The following is a 14843-nucleotide window of genomic DNA, read 5'->3' as shown; positions in this document are numbered from 1 at the left end:
TCCCAAGTGCTGGGATTAAAGGCATGCACCACCACTGCCCGGCCCATCTGGTGTTTTTATTCTCCTATCAGAAGGTCTGAGGTTTCATGGCCAAAAATACAAAAAAATACAAGTCATCATGACCACCAGGAAAAGCTTGCTATGCCTGCCAAAATGATAACTTACACCTATTGCTGATGTTTAAAATATCCAATCAAATGTAACCGCACCAAAGTTTCCCGCTCTCCCCCTTCCCCCTGCGCCATTCCCTATATAAACTTTAAACTGTCAGAGCTAGTCGTCGAAATCCTTCCCTTGCATGGGATGTGTTTTCGACCCAAGGGCCCTTGTCAGTAAACTACCTTTTGCTATTTTGCATCAAGCCGGTCTCCGTGTTTCCTTGGGTGCGCACAACTCCCCTTGGGGGCCCCTTACAATAGCATGTAAACTACTAACCCTTTAATGGGAACACCTAGGATTCAAATGGTGGGCTGGGGAATGTCACTCAGTGGTACCATGCTTGGTTAGTATATGTGCAGGTCCTTCAATATAAGAAGGTTCAATGTAAGAAAATAAAAAGAAAAGAAGTTATACCACATAATTATCAACCACACACAGAATGTTCATCTTACATGACTGTACTATTTCAACAAACTGACCTGCACCATAGCAACAAGATCTTGGAGCTGTTTAAGTTTCTCTTTTGCAGCCATGAGTCTACTAATCTTCTGTTCAAATTCTTCATCTTCTGGTGCTTCATCAACCAGACTACTCCTACGACTAGATAATGAAGCCCCACTGACTCCTTCCTCTTCTACTTCCTCTTCCTCATCTTCAGCACGTCCGACATGCAACCTCTGTTCTCCTTCTCTGTTGTACCGACAGTCTGTTGAAAACAAGAATCATTCAAGAACGTGATTTTAAGACATTAAGAGTATAAATCAAAGATATCTACTTCACAACAGCAACATGAAAAATGTCCTGTGAATATAGGAGATCATACCTAATGGAGGCATGTTTAAAGCTCTGATGTTGGCAGCAGATCTGTTATTAATTTCACAGTTAGAATTAACTGATCTCCCGTCTCTATTATTAGAACCACACTGTGTATTACTGTTAGTATTCACTTCATTCCAGGTGGAAGCTACCTGTGGATTTCTAAAAGAAATTAAAGTCAAGATATTTGAAACAACAACAAAAAATAAATAAAAATTAAAAATGTACTTTAGACCTATAATAATGTATTTGCAAATAAGAATAGCATTAACTAAATCATTTAAGCTGAAATTCTCTTTTTTTTTTTTTGTTTTTTCCAGACAGGGTTTCTCTGTGTATCCCTGGCTGTCCTGGAACTAACTCTGTAGACCAGGCTGGCCTTGAAGTCAGAAATCTGCCTGCCTCTGTCTCCCAAGTGCTGGGATTAAAGGCGTGAGCCACCACTGCCCGACTAAGCTGAAATTCTTAATAACAGACTCCTGTTTTTTTATTTGCTTTTCCGTAAACTTAGACGTTTATAAATAAAAGCATCTGAAAACTCAAAATATACCTAAAGTATAGAAATAGGGAAAGAAAATGCTAAATTTGATACTTCCTAAACTTACTTACATTCGCTAACAAACAGCAATTTTCCTAAATTATTGCCTTCGGTACTTCCTTCTTTTTCTTCATAGGACAAGAATGATTATTACACTAACAGGTAACTTCCACGGTAAAAGCTAGAATACGAAGCTAATAATGAACACTTCACTGAAGTATCTCCCTGCCCCAACTCCACATACATGTATACGTTTAGATGAATACATTGGAAAGAAGAAACTTGTTGTCACCTAATGTTAGTAACAGGTTCAGAATTTTCATGTTCAGAATCATATTCTGACTCTTCAGTTTCTTCATCTTTTGTATTTTCATTTACAGCATCTGTCATCATATCTGATGTTTGTTCATAGTAATGAACTAATTCTCTCAGTTCGTTCAGTCTCTTTTGAACTTCATTTAACTTCCTGATTAAAAAAAAAAGTAACATTAACACCAACACCATTTTAAATAAAAGAAAAAACCTTATTTACACTTAAAAGCAGTTGGCACACCCACACATACATATTTAGACCAAGTTCTCAGGGCATCTGTCAATTTGAAAAAATAGTTTCAGAGGTCAGTGGATTTCTGAGTTCGAGGCTAACCTGGTCTACAGATTGAGTTCCAGGACAACCAGGGCTATACAGAGAAACCCTGTCTCAAAAAAAAAAAAAAAAAAGTTTCAGCTGAACATGTTGTCACATGTCTTTAATCCTAAAACTTAGGAGGCAGAGGCAGGCATATTTCTGTGAGTTGAAGGCCAGTCTTGTCTACACAGTGAGTTCCAAACCAGCCAAGACTGGCTATAAAGTGAGGCACTGTCTCAAAACACACAAACAAAAACAAAAAGCAAAACAAAACTCCAACAGCATGAACTGAATGTCATATACATCCTCCCCTGTTTTTCAGGTGCAGAAGCAAAGGCTTCCTAAGTGTTTTGTTTACACTGACAGAATCTTATATAATATAGTTTTAGGGGTATTACTCTAGACCATGGGGCTTGTTTGAATATTAAAATATTTTAGCTATAGTTCTTGCTATTTGTAATCCTTTCTCTGAAAAACAATTAACAGCAGTTTACAGAAAGTACCTGAGTGATGCCATATTTCTTTTAGCCAACTGATAAAGATTCACTAATATTACACCTCCTCCTCCTTCCACCATATATCTTAAAAATGTTTATCTTATTAAACTTTAGTTTCTTACGAATTTTCAACAGTTTAAAGTATTATCTTCATTATCTAATTATTTAATAGATGTGAAGAATGATTGCAAAAAGTGTTTTACTGTAGTTTTTCAGCTGGATTTAGATGACTTTCATTTTCACCCTCATTCTGAGAAACTGGAGGGGCAACAGGACAAGGAACAGACGAGATAAGACTACTGGACTCTCCATTGACAACTGCTGCAAAGCCCACAGGAGCAGAGAGAGCTACAGTTGAACTTCTCTTATCCCCACTTCTTTGGAGAGAAGTTGAAGGCACAACTATGAAAGAGAGAAAAAATAAATAATTACCAGCATGCACCAGCATATATTTACAGTTTGGATTCTTACAAACAAAATAAAATTAATTAGCATCTTAAAATCTGCAGATTTAAATCTTGAAAGCGTATGTATATACACTGGCCACTTGTTAACATAGCTCAACAACTAAACACATCAAAATACAGAAGGAAAAATATTTTTACTTCCTCCTTCCAGACTGTATAGAACTTTTGCATCATAGCTACTAGATTAAAATAGAAGGTTAAAGCAAGATAGAAACTGACAAGAATTACAATGCTATATATTAGACAACCAAAAGAACCATAGGATAAAGTTGTCTGAGATTAAAGAGGGTGGGTCATTATGTCCCACATATAGAACACAAAAGGCCAATCCTAGCAGGTAATTAATTAGTAAGACTATAATTTTCTACCTCCAACTACTTCAAAACTACAACCATTTATTTCTCAACGGGACTGTCGTTGTTTACTTCTCATTTGAATGCCACAATTATCACAGTATCACAGCTGGTTTCCAATGGTCTTGTTACACTGTTCTTTAATCATTCTTCCTTTTACTTCTGCTCTTACATGGTGTGCTATAAGGAGTGGTCTCTTAAGAGTTGTCAGGCAGCAAAGTATGACTTCCTTTGTATATAAAACTGACACAGAGTCTGGGCGGTGGTGGCACACTCCTCCTTTAATCCCATTACTTGGGAGGCAGAGGCAGGCAGATCTCTGAGTTCGAGGCCAGCCTAGTCTACAGAGTGAGTTCCAGGACAGCCAGGGCTACACAAAGAAACACTGTCTCAGAAAACCCAAAAAAAAACAAAAAACAAAAAACAAACAAACCAAAAAAACAAAACAACAACAAAAAAACGAAACCCTGACACAGAGCCCTAAAGAGACCTTTCAAATTTTAAGCTTTCCTTAGTTGTCTTCCTGTTCTTAAACAGTTAACAACTGATATTAACCTCTACAAGAAGAGAAAGGGAGCTAAGATTAAGAGGGGTGAAATGAGTGTGTTTCAGGGCAGAAATGGTCAGGTTCCTTTGAAAGTGGCAGAGAAACAGGAGGTATGTGAGGTATACAGAACTACTATTCCAAGATGGGTGTGGCAAAGCAACTATGTAATCCCAGACCTGAAAGACTGAAGCGAGAAGACTGCATATTTGAAGTGGGCCTGATCACCACTGTAAAATCCTGTCTCAAAACACAAGAGAACATCCAATTCTTCTGTTATTTTGAATGATTTATTTATATTTTATGTATATGAACCTGTGTGAATCTATGTTCATCACCTGTATTCAGGTGCCCATAAAAACCAGAGGTCATCAGACCCCCTGGAACTGGAATGACAGGCAGTTGGGAGCTGCCTAATGTGGGTTCTGGAAACCAAACCTGGATGCTCTGCAAGAGCAGTGAGTGCTTTTGAATGCTGAGCCATCTTTCTAGTTCAAGAATGGGGACTCTAAAAATGCTGTTTTTATCCAATTGAGTATTTTATTCAGACAAAACTGGGAATGTTACAGTAATAATGGCCAGCGGGGGTTACACACTTAAGAGCGGGGGTCTAGCACTTAAGAGCTCCTATTACTGTGGGGTGGGAACTAGGACTGAGAGTGTGACTAGAGACTAGCTCTAAATTATCCCAACTTTATTTTTTTTTCTTTTATGAATAGATTTAACATCTATTTGGCTCTTATCACATACTGGCTTATTAAAAGGATTCAAGTTTCTTTTTCAAATATTTTGTTTTTTGTGAAACTAGTTAGTATCCCATCAAATACGTACTAAGTAACTCCTATGTGCCAGCATGTGTACTTATATGCCCTTTACATAATACTGCTGAATCGGATTTACTCACATGATGAGTTGTTCAGATGCTGATCTCGAAGGTTATGAAGTTCTCCAAGTAATTTGTCCATTTTCTGTTTCTTTTCCTGTAGTACTCTCATTTTGCTAAAAAGCTGTACTTTCTCATCAGGTAAATGTTCAGAAACTGAGGGATTTCTGCTCTGAGAAATCTCTCTAGTTAATGAAAGACTTTCTGCCTGTCTTCTGTTGTCTGGAACAGCTGGAGGCTTAAGTTTAAAAAATAAAGGATAAAAAGGAAAAGATCATTTAAAACAAGGAAAATTAAATTGCATTTTACTATATGTTTACTTTTGTTTTATTTCCTATTTTGTTATTAACACAGTCCTTCCACTATCAATCTTAAACCTGTGTCCATCAAGTATCTGAGAGCTTCTTTACCTAAGGTTTGACAGGGTTCATTAGAACACTTTACTAACTGTTGCTAGATAACTGTCCAAAATGAATGGCTCACCTAATTTTCTTTGTGGACAAGACAAGCATCCCAGTGAGAGGCAAAGTTCACCCATAATTCTCCAGATCTCACACACTCAAAATTCTCACGCATATCATTGTTTTATGAAGTTCATAAAACTAAGACATTATTAATTCTAAAATTGCCTGCTAGACATGGCAGTACAAGCATGTAATCCTAGTGCTTTAAGAGGCTAGCACAGAAAGATGGAAATGTGAGGTCAGCCTGTCTCCCAAAGTAAGACTTTGGGTTAATACCAAACCAAACAAAAATACTCCACCTCCCTCAAAAGCCTTTCTTAAAATTGTCAGTAAGATAAAATAATGCAAGAGCATAAACTTAAAACTAATTTTAAGTCTCTGGTTTTTGGGTTTTTTTGTTTGTTTTGTTTTTAAGCCAGGGTCTCATTATGCAACCCTGACTGTCCTGGGTCGAACTGTGTAGACCAGGCTGGCCTTGAATCCACAGGTCCATCCACCTGCTTCTACCTCCCAGTTCCGGGATTAAAGTATGAACCACCATACATAGCTTAACTTCAAGTCTCAAAGGTTATAACCACCTAGTGTATCAAAGAGGTTAAAAGAATGCTTATCTAACAGCCTACAGAGAGCCCTACTACTCAGCACAGTTAAACAGGCTTTTCTGGGTGTGGACCCTTGGCTCCCTGGTTAAGAGCAGTTGCTACTTTACTGAGGACCTAGGTCCCAGCGTGCATATCAAGCATTCATGATCACTGTGACACTTGTCCCAGGGGATCTGATGCCCTCTTCTATCTCTGTTATGCATAGGATACACACACACACACACATTCAGGTACACATATACAAAGAAAATAAAATAAATCCTAACAAAGTAGATTTTCCTCTAACCTAGAATTTCTCAAAGGATAGTGTCAAGAATAGCAATGAGATCATATGGGACCCACTCAAATCTTATGAATCATAATTTTGGAGGTTGAAGGGTTCTGCATCCATTTTCCCCCCTTTTTCGTTTTTCAAGACAGAGTTTCTCTGTGCAGCTCTGGCTGTTCTGAAACTCACTCTATAGACCAGGCTGGCCTTGAACTCAGAAATCCACCTGCCTCTGCCTTCCTAGTGCTGGTATTAAAACTGTGCCCACTACCACTCAGCTTCATTTTTTAAACAGTCAGGCCAAGTGATATTTATGTTTACTAAGGCTTGAGACACACTGGGTTAATTAATGTGATTTCTAAACTTAACTATATAGATCAATCACCTGAGAATCACGAAGCTGATTATGGAAACGCTGAATTAAATCATTCAGTTCTTCATTTAGTTCGGATGTGATGCTGACTCCAGATAAGCTTCCTGTAGTTTCTGTAACAACTGAAATCAGAATTAAATACTATATTCAGTATAAAGAAGCATCAGGTTAATCATAAATTTTGAAGGAAGAACTTCAACCTAACATAATTTGAAACTTTTAATAATCTTATCTATCAGCCAATCATTCTATTAGAAGTTATATCTGACAATGGAAAAATAATGAGACAACTACTAAACACTAATGACTCATGTTTTTCAATCTCAACAAACAAGGAAGGCTAGGATTGTAACCCCAATTAGTAAATGTGATTTGTTGGCTCAGACATAGGAAGGTTCTATCAGAGAGAGGGAACAGGGCTGACTCTGCCTCCTCCAAGAAAACCAATACTGCAATTCAGAAAATAGGCACGCTTTTCTTCAAAGTATAGACTGAAAATTAGCACAGCTCTCTGGAATACAGTTCTTGCCTCAACCACCTTTTTCTCCCATTAAAAGCCAAAAACTCAGCAATATGCGAACAAGAATGGCAGTGTTCCATAAAACCATTCCATAAAGTAGACCAACTCCAGCTAGCCAAGCTTTGTACTCCCACAGTTGAATAGACAGATTTATTGACGTAGTTGCTTGTAATACAGCAATTACACTAACAACCACAGGTTTTATCTTTATTAGAAACAAAACAACAAAAATCCTCTCACCCTTCTAAAGCACATTTATGAAGACAATTCTGACAATACCTACGGCTCTACTATGCAGTACCCATCTTTATCCTTTCTTTTAGACTTTCAACTTTAAAAGCCAAAAGTTACAAAATGTTTTTTGTTTGTTTGTTTTGTTTTTAGAAAATACCATCATTTTCTACTAAAACAAACCAACCAACCAAAACAGAACCACCAAAAAACTAAAAACTAGTATTTGAGACTGACAGAAACTTTTTTCTAGTCTAAAGTCTCTGTAGAAAACACCAAAATTACAATTCGGGTAATTAACAAACAACTTGCTAGGCAGTAAATAAAGCACTGTTTCTCCAAAGATAATGTGTTGTGTCTCTGAACAAATTAGAAACACTAACCCTTGCTTTCATCAGTTTCCTTCAATAAAATTTCATAAACACAGGGGGAAATTGTTTTAAAATTATTCAGCTAAAGTTCTTGTTGAAAAAGTATATACAGATCAAATTTAAATCTCCTAGTTACAGACTTTTAATGAAATTCCTAATAGTGTATTTTTGTAAAAAAAAAAATTATTTGTATATTTCAACCTAAAATTCAATAGCTTTCTATACTAATATTCTATATAAACTCTAGCCAAGTCAGAAACTGTCAGAAACTGTACCCTTCAATTCTGATGATCCAACAAGATAATGTAAACTCAACTACTCAAGCTTCTGGAGAAGAGCTTAGGAACTTTGTGAGCCCTGCTGCTCCACAAGGATGAAAAGGCAGTTACATGCTGACTGACGGGCATGACACAGACACTACTTCAGTAGTGCAGCCACTGCTTACTTGCCCATAAATCTGTAAGTAACCCACAATCCTGTAAGTAATCCTCATGAAATGTACTATGTCCCCCAAATAGCAAAAACAAATAATAAAAAACCGACTAATTATAATGCTCAAAGATAAATAAACTTAGAATTGATGAGAAAACATAATTAAGCTAATGGAAATCTATTATATCGCTTTGTAAATATATACAATTGTTATCTGTCAATTAAAAATAAAACTAAAAAAAATCCTTAGCTTTTTATTGAGTTTTAATAAGCAACAAACTTACTTTTAACCTAATAAAACACGTTTGATGACAATAAGACTATAAAATTAAGACAATACTAATCAATTCAGTTGTCTGTGTACACATATGTGTACATCAGAGGTTGATTTGGGGTATCTTTCTTAGTCACACTCCATCCGGAGCTGGGGTTACAGATGTGTACCATTGCCCTTGGCTTTAATGTGGTTGTTGAGAATCCAAACAGGTCCTTATGCTTGTGGGACAAGCACTTTACCAACTGACTCATCTCTCCATACCTAATTCTTGAGCCTCCTTGCCTCAGCCTTCTGAGTGCTGGGATTACAGGTGTTACGATACCAGATCTGGCTCACTAATGATTTTTTAACTCTTCTTTGCAAGGCAAATAAAGAACAATCTTAGCTCAATGAGATTTAAAACAAAAAACAGAAGGAAAAAAAAAAAAACAAGCAGTAATTCCTGCAAAATGGAAACAAAGGAAACAAGAGCCTATCACTTTGAGGTTACAAAACAGTACTACATACAGGCCTGTCTCTTTTACCTCTCAAAGGTACTCTCTGATGAAAAGGAACTGTCTGTCAGCACCGTACAGTATGATAGCCAGGAGCAACCTCTTCTGTATAACCAGAGAAAAGCATAGGACAGAGTAAACCTGCTTGCGGGCTGCTAAACTAGTCAACAACCGAGATCTGATTATATAGTAACAGCATTCACTTTGCAAAACAGTTAATAAGCCTTTCTTCTAAAACTATTATTCTACAACTATCACATACCAGAATCATCCATCACAGCTATAGCTTGCTCTGCTTTATGTTGCAAAGCTAGAAGAGCAGCCTGTCGGCCCTGTAGAGCCCGCAGCTGTTCCTGCTGTTGTAACATTCTTTTTAATAAATCATGTTGTTTCTTCAAATTTTCTGTCTCTTCCATAGGCTCCTGCTGAGGATCTCTGGCCTGAAAAATAAGACCAACAATACTGATACCTGACAATTGAAATCCATGGTCCTGTTTCATTTGCCAATGGCAAAGCACAGCAGATACTAGTTTCAATTATACACACAACTCTAGATACAGTTTTAATAGAGTTAGAAATTGGTATGTCCCACATTAAAAATTAGGTAATTTTACAGTGAAAAACTATGAGGAGTTAAAAGGAAAGGGAAAAAAAAAACTCTTATAAAACAGAAGGTTCAAAATCTAGGAAGGCAACTGCTGTACATACTGCAGATAAAATAATAGGGAACAAAATACAAATTATACCCAGTTAATGCTCTCATTTCAAAGATCTTCTCTACAATCTATCAGGTAACAAACCTATCTACCCATTCCAGAAGATGATTTTTAACATGTACGACAAAAGCAAGCTAAGTGGGACTGGGGGGGAGGGAGGAGGAGACACACACAGAGAATAAACATACCAACTTCTAGCCAAGGTCAACAATTTTTAAATATATTTGCTGATTATCTTATGTAAAAAGCCTAACTGAAGTACATTAAGTATATAACAAAGCAGAAAACTCTACTTTATACCAAGTATTTTTCTTAGTTTTTTACTTCTTAAATTATGTCCATTCAGCTGAGTTTGGGGGATAAACTGAGTCTGGAAGACTTCCCCAATACACTAAGAATTTATCATCCTCTCTATATGCAACATAAAAGATGTAAATAGGGACTACTTAGAAGAAACGACCAATGGGATTGGAGATGACTCAGCAGTTACACACTTGTTACTCTTGCAGAGGACCCAGGCCAGGTTCAGTTCCCAGAACTCACACAGAGGTTCACAACCATCTGTAACTCTAAGTCCTAGGCTCTAACACCCTCTTCTGATCTATATGGGCATCAGACATGCGTAGGACACACACACATGCATGCAGGTAAAATACTTATAAAATAAACCAATATTTTAAAAGAAAAAATGTTTAGAGAAGTAATGACCAAGTGGGCTGGAGATACGGCTTAGTGGCAAAGTCTTTGCTTAAGGCCTCATGTGTTAAAATAAACAAAACAAACACATATATACACAAAATTAAAACTTAAAACACAGCTGAACGAAACTAATCAAAAACAGAAATGTAAATATAGCCCCAAACAATAAATTTTAAGACCAATTAGATATAAAATATATACTGTAAAGGTATTCTTCATAAATGATTTGCCATCAAAATATTTAAAAGTTCTATTATTTTAATCCATTAACATTAAATATTCCCTTTAATGTATTTACTTTGTTTGAAATTTGCCACACTAGCAAATTTTTGTTGGGAATATAAAATTTTAAGTGATTTCTCCCCTAAAATTTCTAAGGCAAGTAAAAAGTTAAATGATTTCTTTTGAAAGTAAAAACAAATACAGTGATCTACTTTCCCTGGGCACATGTGATTTCTAGAGAAACCACAGGGAACACAGACAGCTCAAGAAGTTTGGATGACATCCTTCACCAGCGCTATACAAAGCCTCTTCCATCTACCTCCTCCCAAGTAGAACCATCAATATTGTAAATAAGAATGGGTAGCCATGACAACATCTTACATTGTGACTTAGAAATGGGGGGAAAAAGGGAAGAAAGTACAGTTAAATACTCAGAGAAAGTTAAGATGAAATTAGAAGTTTAGTGCAGGTTGATGACATCTAACAACTTTTATATACATATAATTTACATTTTAGACTGGTATTTATAATCAACTATGAAGAAAGCTGAGAAGCTGGGTGCAGTGACACATGCCTTAAATCTCAGTACTTGAGAGGCAGAGGCAGGTACAACTCTGAATGCAAGGCCACTGTGGTCTACATAGGAGTTCCACCCTAGCCATGGACCCTACCTACATAGTAAGACTCTGTCTTTAAAAATGGGGGATTGGAGGGAATTGAATTGCTTGACTTATAAGCACAAGAACTTAAGTTGGATCCTCAGAACCTATATTTAAAAAAAAAAAAAAAAAAAAAAAAAGGCCAGACCTAGTGGTTCACACTTCAAAGGTAAACTAACTCCTTCAAAGGTGGAGAGAAATAGATATCTGGAACTCATGGCCAATCTCACTAGTCTATTTGGTCCAGTTATAAGTGCTGTCTCAAAAAAAAAAAAAATGGTGGGACAGTACTCCTCTCACAAAGGAGAGGTGTACACGAAGCTGTTACATAATACAAAATATTACATCTATAAAATACACCAAAAATATTAGTCTTTGTAGATAGTTGTCATTTCATATCAACCTGCAACTCATAAGGCTGTTTTTAGCTCCGACTCTAACATAGGAGCTCAATCCTTTTCCTCTATTCTTCAAAACGCTATATTTGAAAGGTTTCTTAGAGGGAAGAGATGGAAGGGACTAGGTTTTGTCCAATTAAAACCATTTGTGAATTATGTGCAAGTATGCTCCATTAGGATGATCTTAAGAATCAAGACAGGGTTGGCAGGACGGCTCAGCAGACTAGAGAGCTTGTTATAAAGCTAAGCATTGAGTCTGATGGCCTGAGTCCATCCTCAGGACCCACACTGTCTTGGGAGAGAGATACAGGTTATCCTTCCCATGCATGTTGTGGCCCATCACAGGCATACACACACACAATAAAAATAGTTTTTAAAAAACCAAGATTAAGAATAGTGAAATTATGACAAATCCCTGAGCAATTTAAAGTTACAATCATTCTAATTTGTAAGAATACTTTCCAAGAGACAGAAACAGAAGAATTTGGAGGTTTTTTTGTTTTTTTTTGTTTTGGTTTGGTTTTTTGTTTGTTTTCTTAATGTTCATAAACTACCACAGGGTGAAAGAAGATCTCGTAAAGGAAAGCAAGAGGCTCCCAGGACCCCACAGGGATGACATTAGCTGAAATACCCAACACAGGGGATGGAGACTCTGTCAAGACCATAGCCAGAGGTTAGGCATGACTCCCCAGTTAAGAGTTGGAATCACTCAACCATCTCCAAAATTTTAACCCAGAATTGCTCCTGTCTAAAGGAAATACAGGAACAAAGAAAGAGTGGAGCAGAGACTGAAGGAAAGGCCATCCAGAGACTGCCCCACCTGGGGATCCATTCCATTGCAGATATCAAACCCAGACACTATTGCTGATACCAAGAAGTGCTTGCTGAAAGGAGACTGATATAGCTGTTTTCTGAGAGGTTCTGCCAGATACTGACCAATACAGAGGATACTCGAAGCCAACCATCAGACTGAGTACAGGGACCCCAATGGAGGAGTTAGGGGAAGGACTGAAAGGGGCCTTATCTGGCATCAATGGGAGGGGAGGCTCTAGGTCCTGTGAAGGCTTGATGCCCCAGTTTAGAGGAATGCTAGGGTGGTGAGGCAGGAGTGGGTGGGTAGGGGAGCACCTTCATAGAAGCAGGGTAAGGAGGGATGGGATAGGGGGGTTGTAGAGTGGAAACCAGGAAAGAGGATACCATTTGAAATGTAAATAAATAAAATATCCAATTTTTTTTTTTTAAAAAAAGGGGGCTGGGGCAACTCTAAAGGCCTTTTTTTTTCCTTTAATATCAAGAAGAAAAAAAAAAAAGCCCTGGAAAATACACTGCAATGCCTGCCAACGGTATAAGGAAGGAAGACAAATTTTAAAGCATACCTGGGTCCCTTCAATACTATTAAGTCTAAAGATAACCAGATACTTTTCTGCTTAAAGGGTTACTACCTTAAGCTTAATGCTTTGTATAACTAAAGATGACCCCGGACACACCAAAAAAAGTCATTAAAAAAAAAGATAGAAGAAAGAATGAATGAAAGGAAGGAAGGAAAACAAAGTAAAAAATTAATCACTAGTAACAAGCTAGTACTAAAACTTACAAAATTACTAGGTATACCCCAAACTATTAAAATGATATTTTGTTCTTGATAAAAGGATACACACGCTTTTACAAATACTATTTCTTTCAAATGTACTAGAAGAACTACAGAAACAGTTTTCTTGACTTTTATACAAATCACAGGAAACGAAAAAAAAAATTAAAATCAAACACTGAAGAAGGAAATCTAGCAAAACATAAAAACACCAATTAGCAAATTAACTAGCTAAATCTTTTTTTTTCCCCCAAGATGGAGAAAGAGAGAGGAAGAAGAAAGGGTTTTAAACAGTAACACAAATATAAGCCAAAACAAGGAAAAAATAATTTCTTCCATTAAGGACAGAAAATTTAACATCTTATACTATTTTCTTTTTCTCTAATGAACTTCTATAGTAATAATACAAAAATTTTAAAGTATCTTTCAAATTCATAAACAGTAGTATTATAAACAAAAGCAACTGTCAAGGTCTAAGAATGTTTTATATAAGCTAAACCTTCAATAGGAAAAGAACAAGTTATTTTTCTAATCCTTTATAATTTATAATAAATCAAAATCAGCTACCATATTTTATCCATGCAGAGGTATATTCTAAAGCAAAAACTATAAATAAAAAATAAAAACTCTTAGCAACATCATTTTACTAAAACAGATTACAGTATATTAATGGTGTTGATAATACAGAGTTAAGAGTTAAGCAGTTAACAGAAAAGCAAGTAAGGAAGAAATAGAACTAAAGAACTGCTCATTTAAAGACTTCTCAAGTTAACATTGTGAAGTATACCTTTTAGGGAAATCCGCGTTTTCGGCTACATTTCCTATTAGGTCTCAGTTCCCTGTCATTCTGAAAGCTTTGTCACCTTTCCCTTTAGGACTTATGTCAATGTCTGAAACCTGTTCTTGTGAAGCTGAATTCCCTAGTTTGTCCTCAATGCAGGGACAAATTCTCAGACTAAAAGATGCCACCTTTATTAAATAGTGTAACATGTTAATTTCTTAACACAAACTCCTGTTTAACATATAAGCCAGCCTTGCAAATAAATACAAAAATATTTTATTTCACCTTTTTAAAAAAATTAACCCAAAGCCATCCCCAAGAGGAAGTAAATTTAATTAGATTTTTAAGTTTCTATAGAATGAAGTTACTTATTAAATATAAGCAAGCACTATATCTGTGATAAGTTTCAAGTACAGAAAACTGCTAAAGCATATTTTAACATTTATTAGGTACATAACAATTTACAAAAAGCTATGATTTTTTGTCATTATGAAGAAAATTCTCATCACAGTAAATGCTTTGGATTTTAGAATGTAAATTATAATCAACCATATCATTCCCCATACCTCTCCTATAAAATCTTTTAACCAGCCAACCCCAACCCTTCTGCTTCTGCTGGTATAGAAGAGAGAAATTATTCCCAGGCCCACTATGAACAGAAAACAATTTCCCACAGCAGAATCTGTTTTTCAACAACTGTTTGGATCAAACCCCTTAAGTAGTTCCTAAATAGAAAGAAAAAACATCAAATTCCTTATTTAAAAAAAAAAAAGGTTAAATAGGAAGGACAGGGAGAAGAAAAGAAACAGGTAAAATTTATAGAGCAGTAGTAAAAGGAAACAAACCCTCAAATTCCTAGTGCT

General features: G+C 36.3%; 1 protein-coding gene across 7 annotated transcripts in view; it reads right to left on the bottom strand.

Annotated features, from left to right (window-relative positions):
• Positions 1–14843, bottom strand: part of Pcm1 (pericentriolar material 1) — a 95687-nt gene that overhangs the window by 57138 nt on the left and 23706 nt on the right. For all 7 annotated transcript variants that reach the window (XM_028768320.1, XM_028768316.1, XM_028768318.1 and 4 more), the window contains 7 exons: positions 9180–9357; positions 6605–6714; positions 4907–5123; positions 2842–3040; positions 1806–1979; positions 983–1137; positions 639–865 (listed from right to left, as the gene is read on the bottom strand). In XM_028768320.1, coding sequence (XP_028624153.1) covers positions 639–865; positions 983–1137; positions 1806–1979; positions 2842–3040; positions 4907–5123; positions 6605–6714; positions 9180–9357 — 1260 coding nt within the window. The remainder of the gene's footprint in view (positions 1–638; positions 866–982; positions 1138–1805; positions 1980–2841; positions 3041–4906; positions 5124–6604; positions 6715–9179; positions 9358–14843) is intronic.

Source organism: Grammomys surdaster, unplaced genomic scaffold (assembly GCF_004785775.1).
Source record: "Grammomys surdaster isolate TR1022 unplaced genomic scaffold, NIH_TR_1.0 185, whole genome shotgun sequence".
NCBI lineage: Eukaryota > Metazoa > Chordata > Mammalia > Rodentia > Muridae > Grammomys > Grammomys surdaster.
Note: the sequence above shows the minus strand (reverse complement) of the source record. Positions and strands in the feature narration are given on the sequence as shown.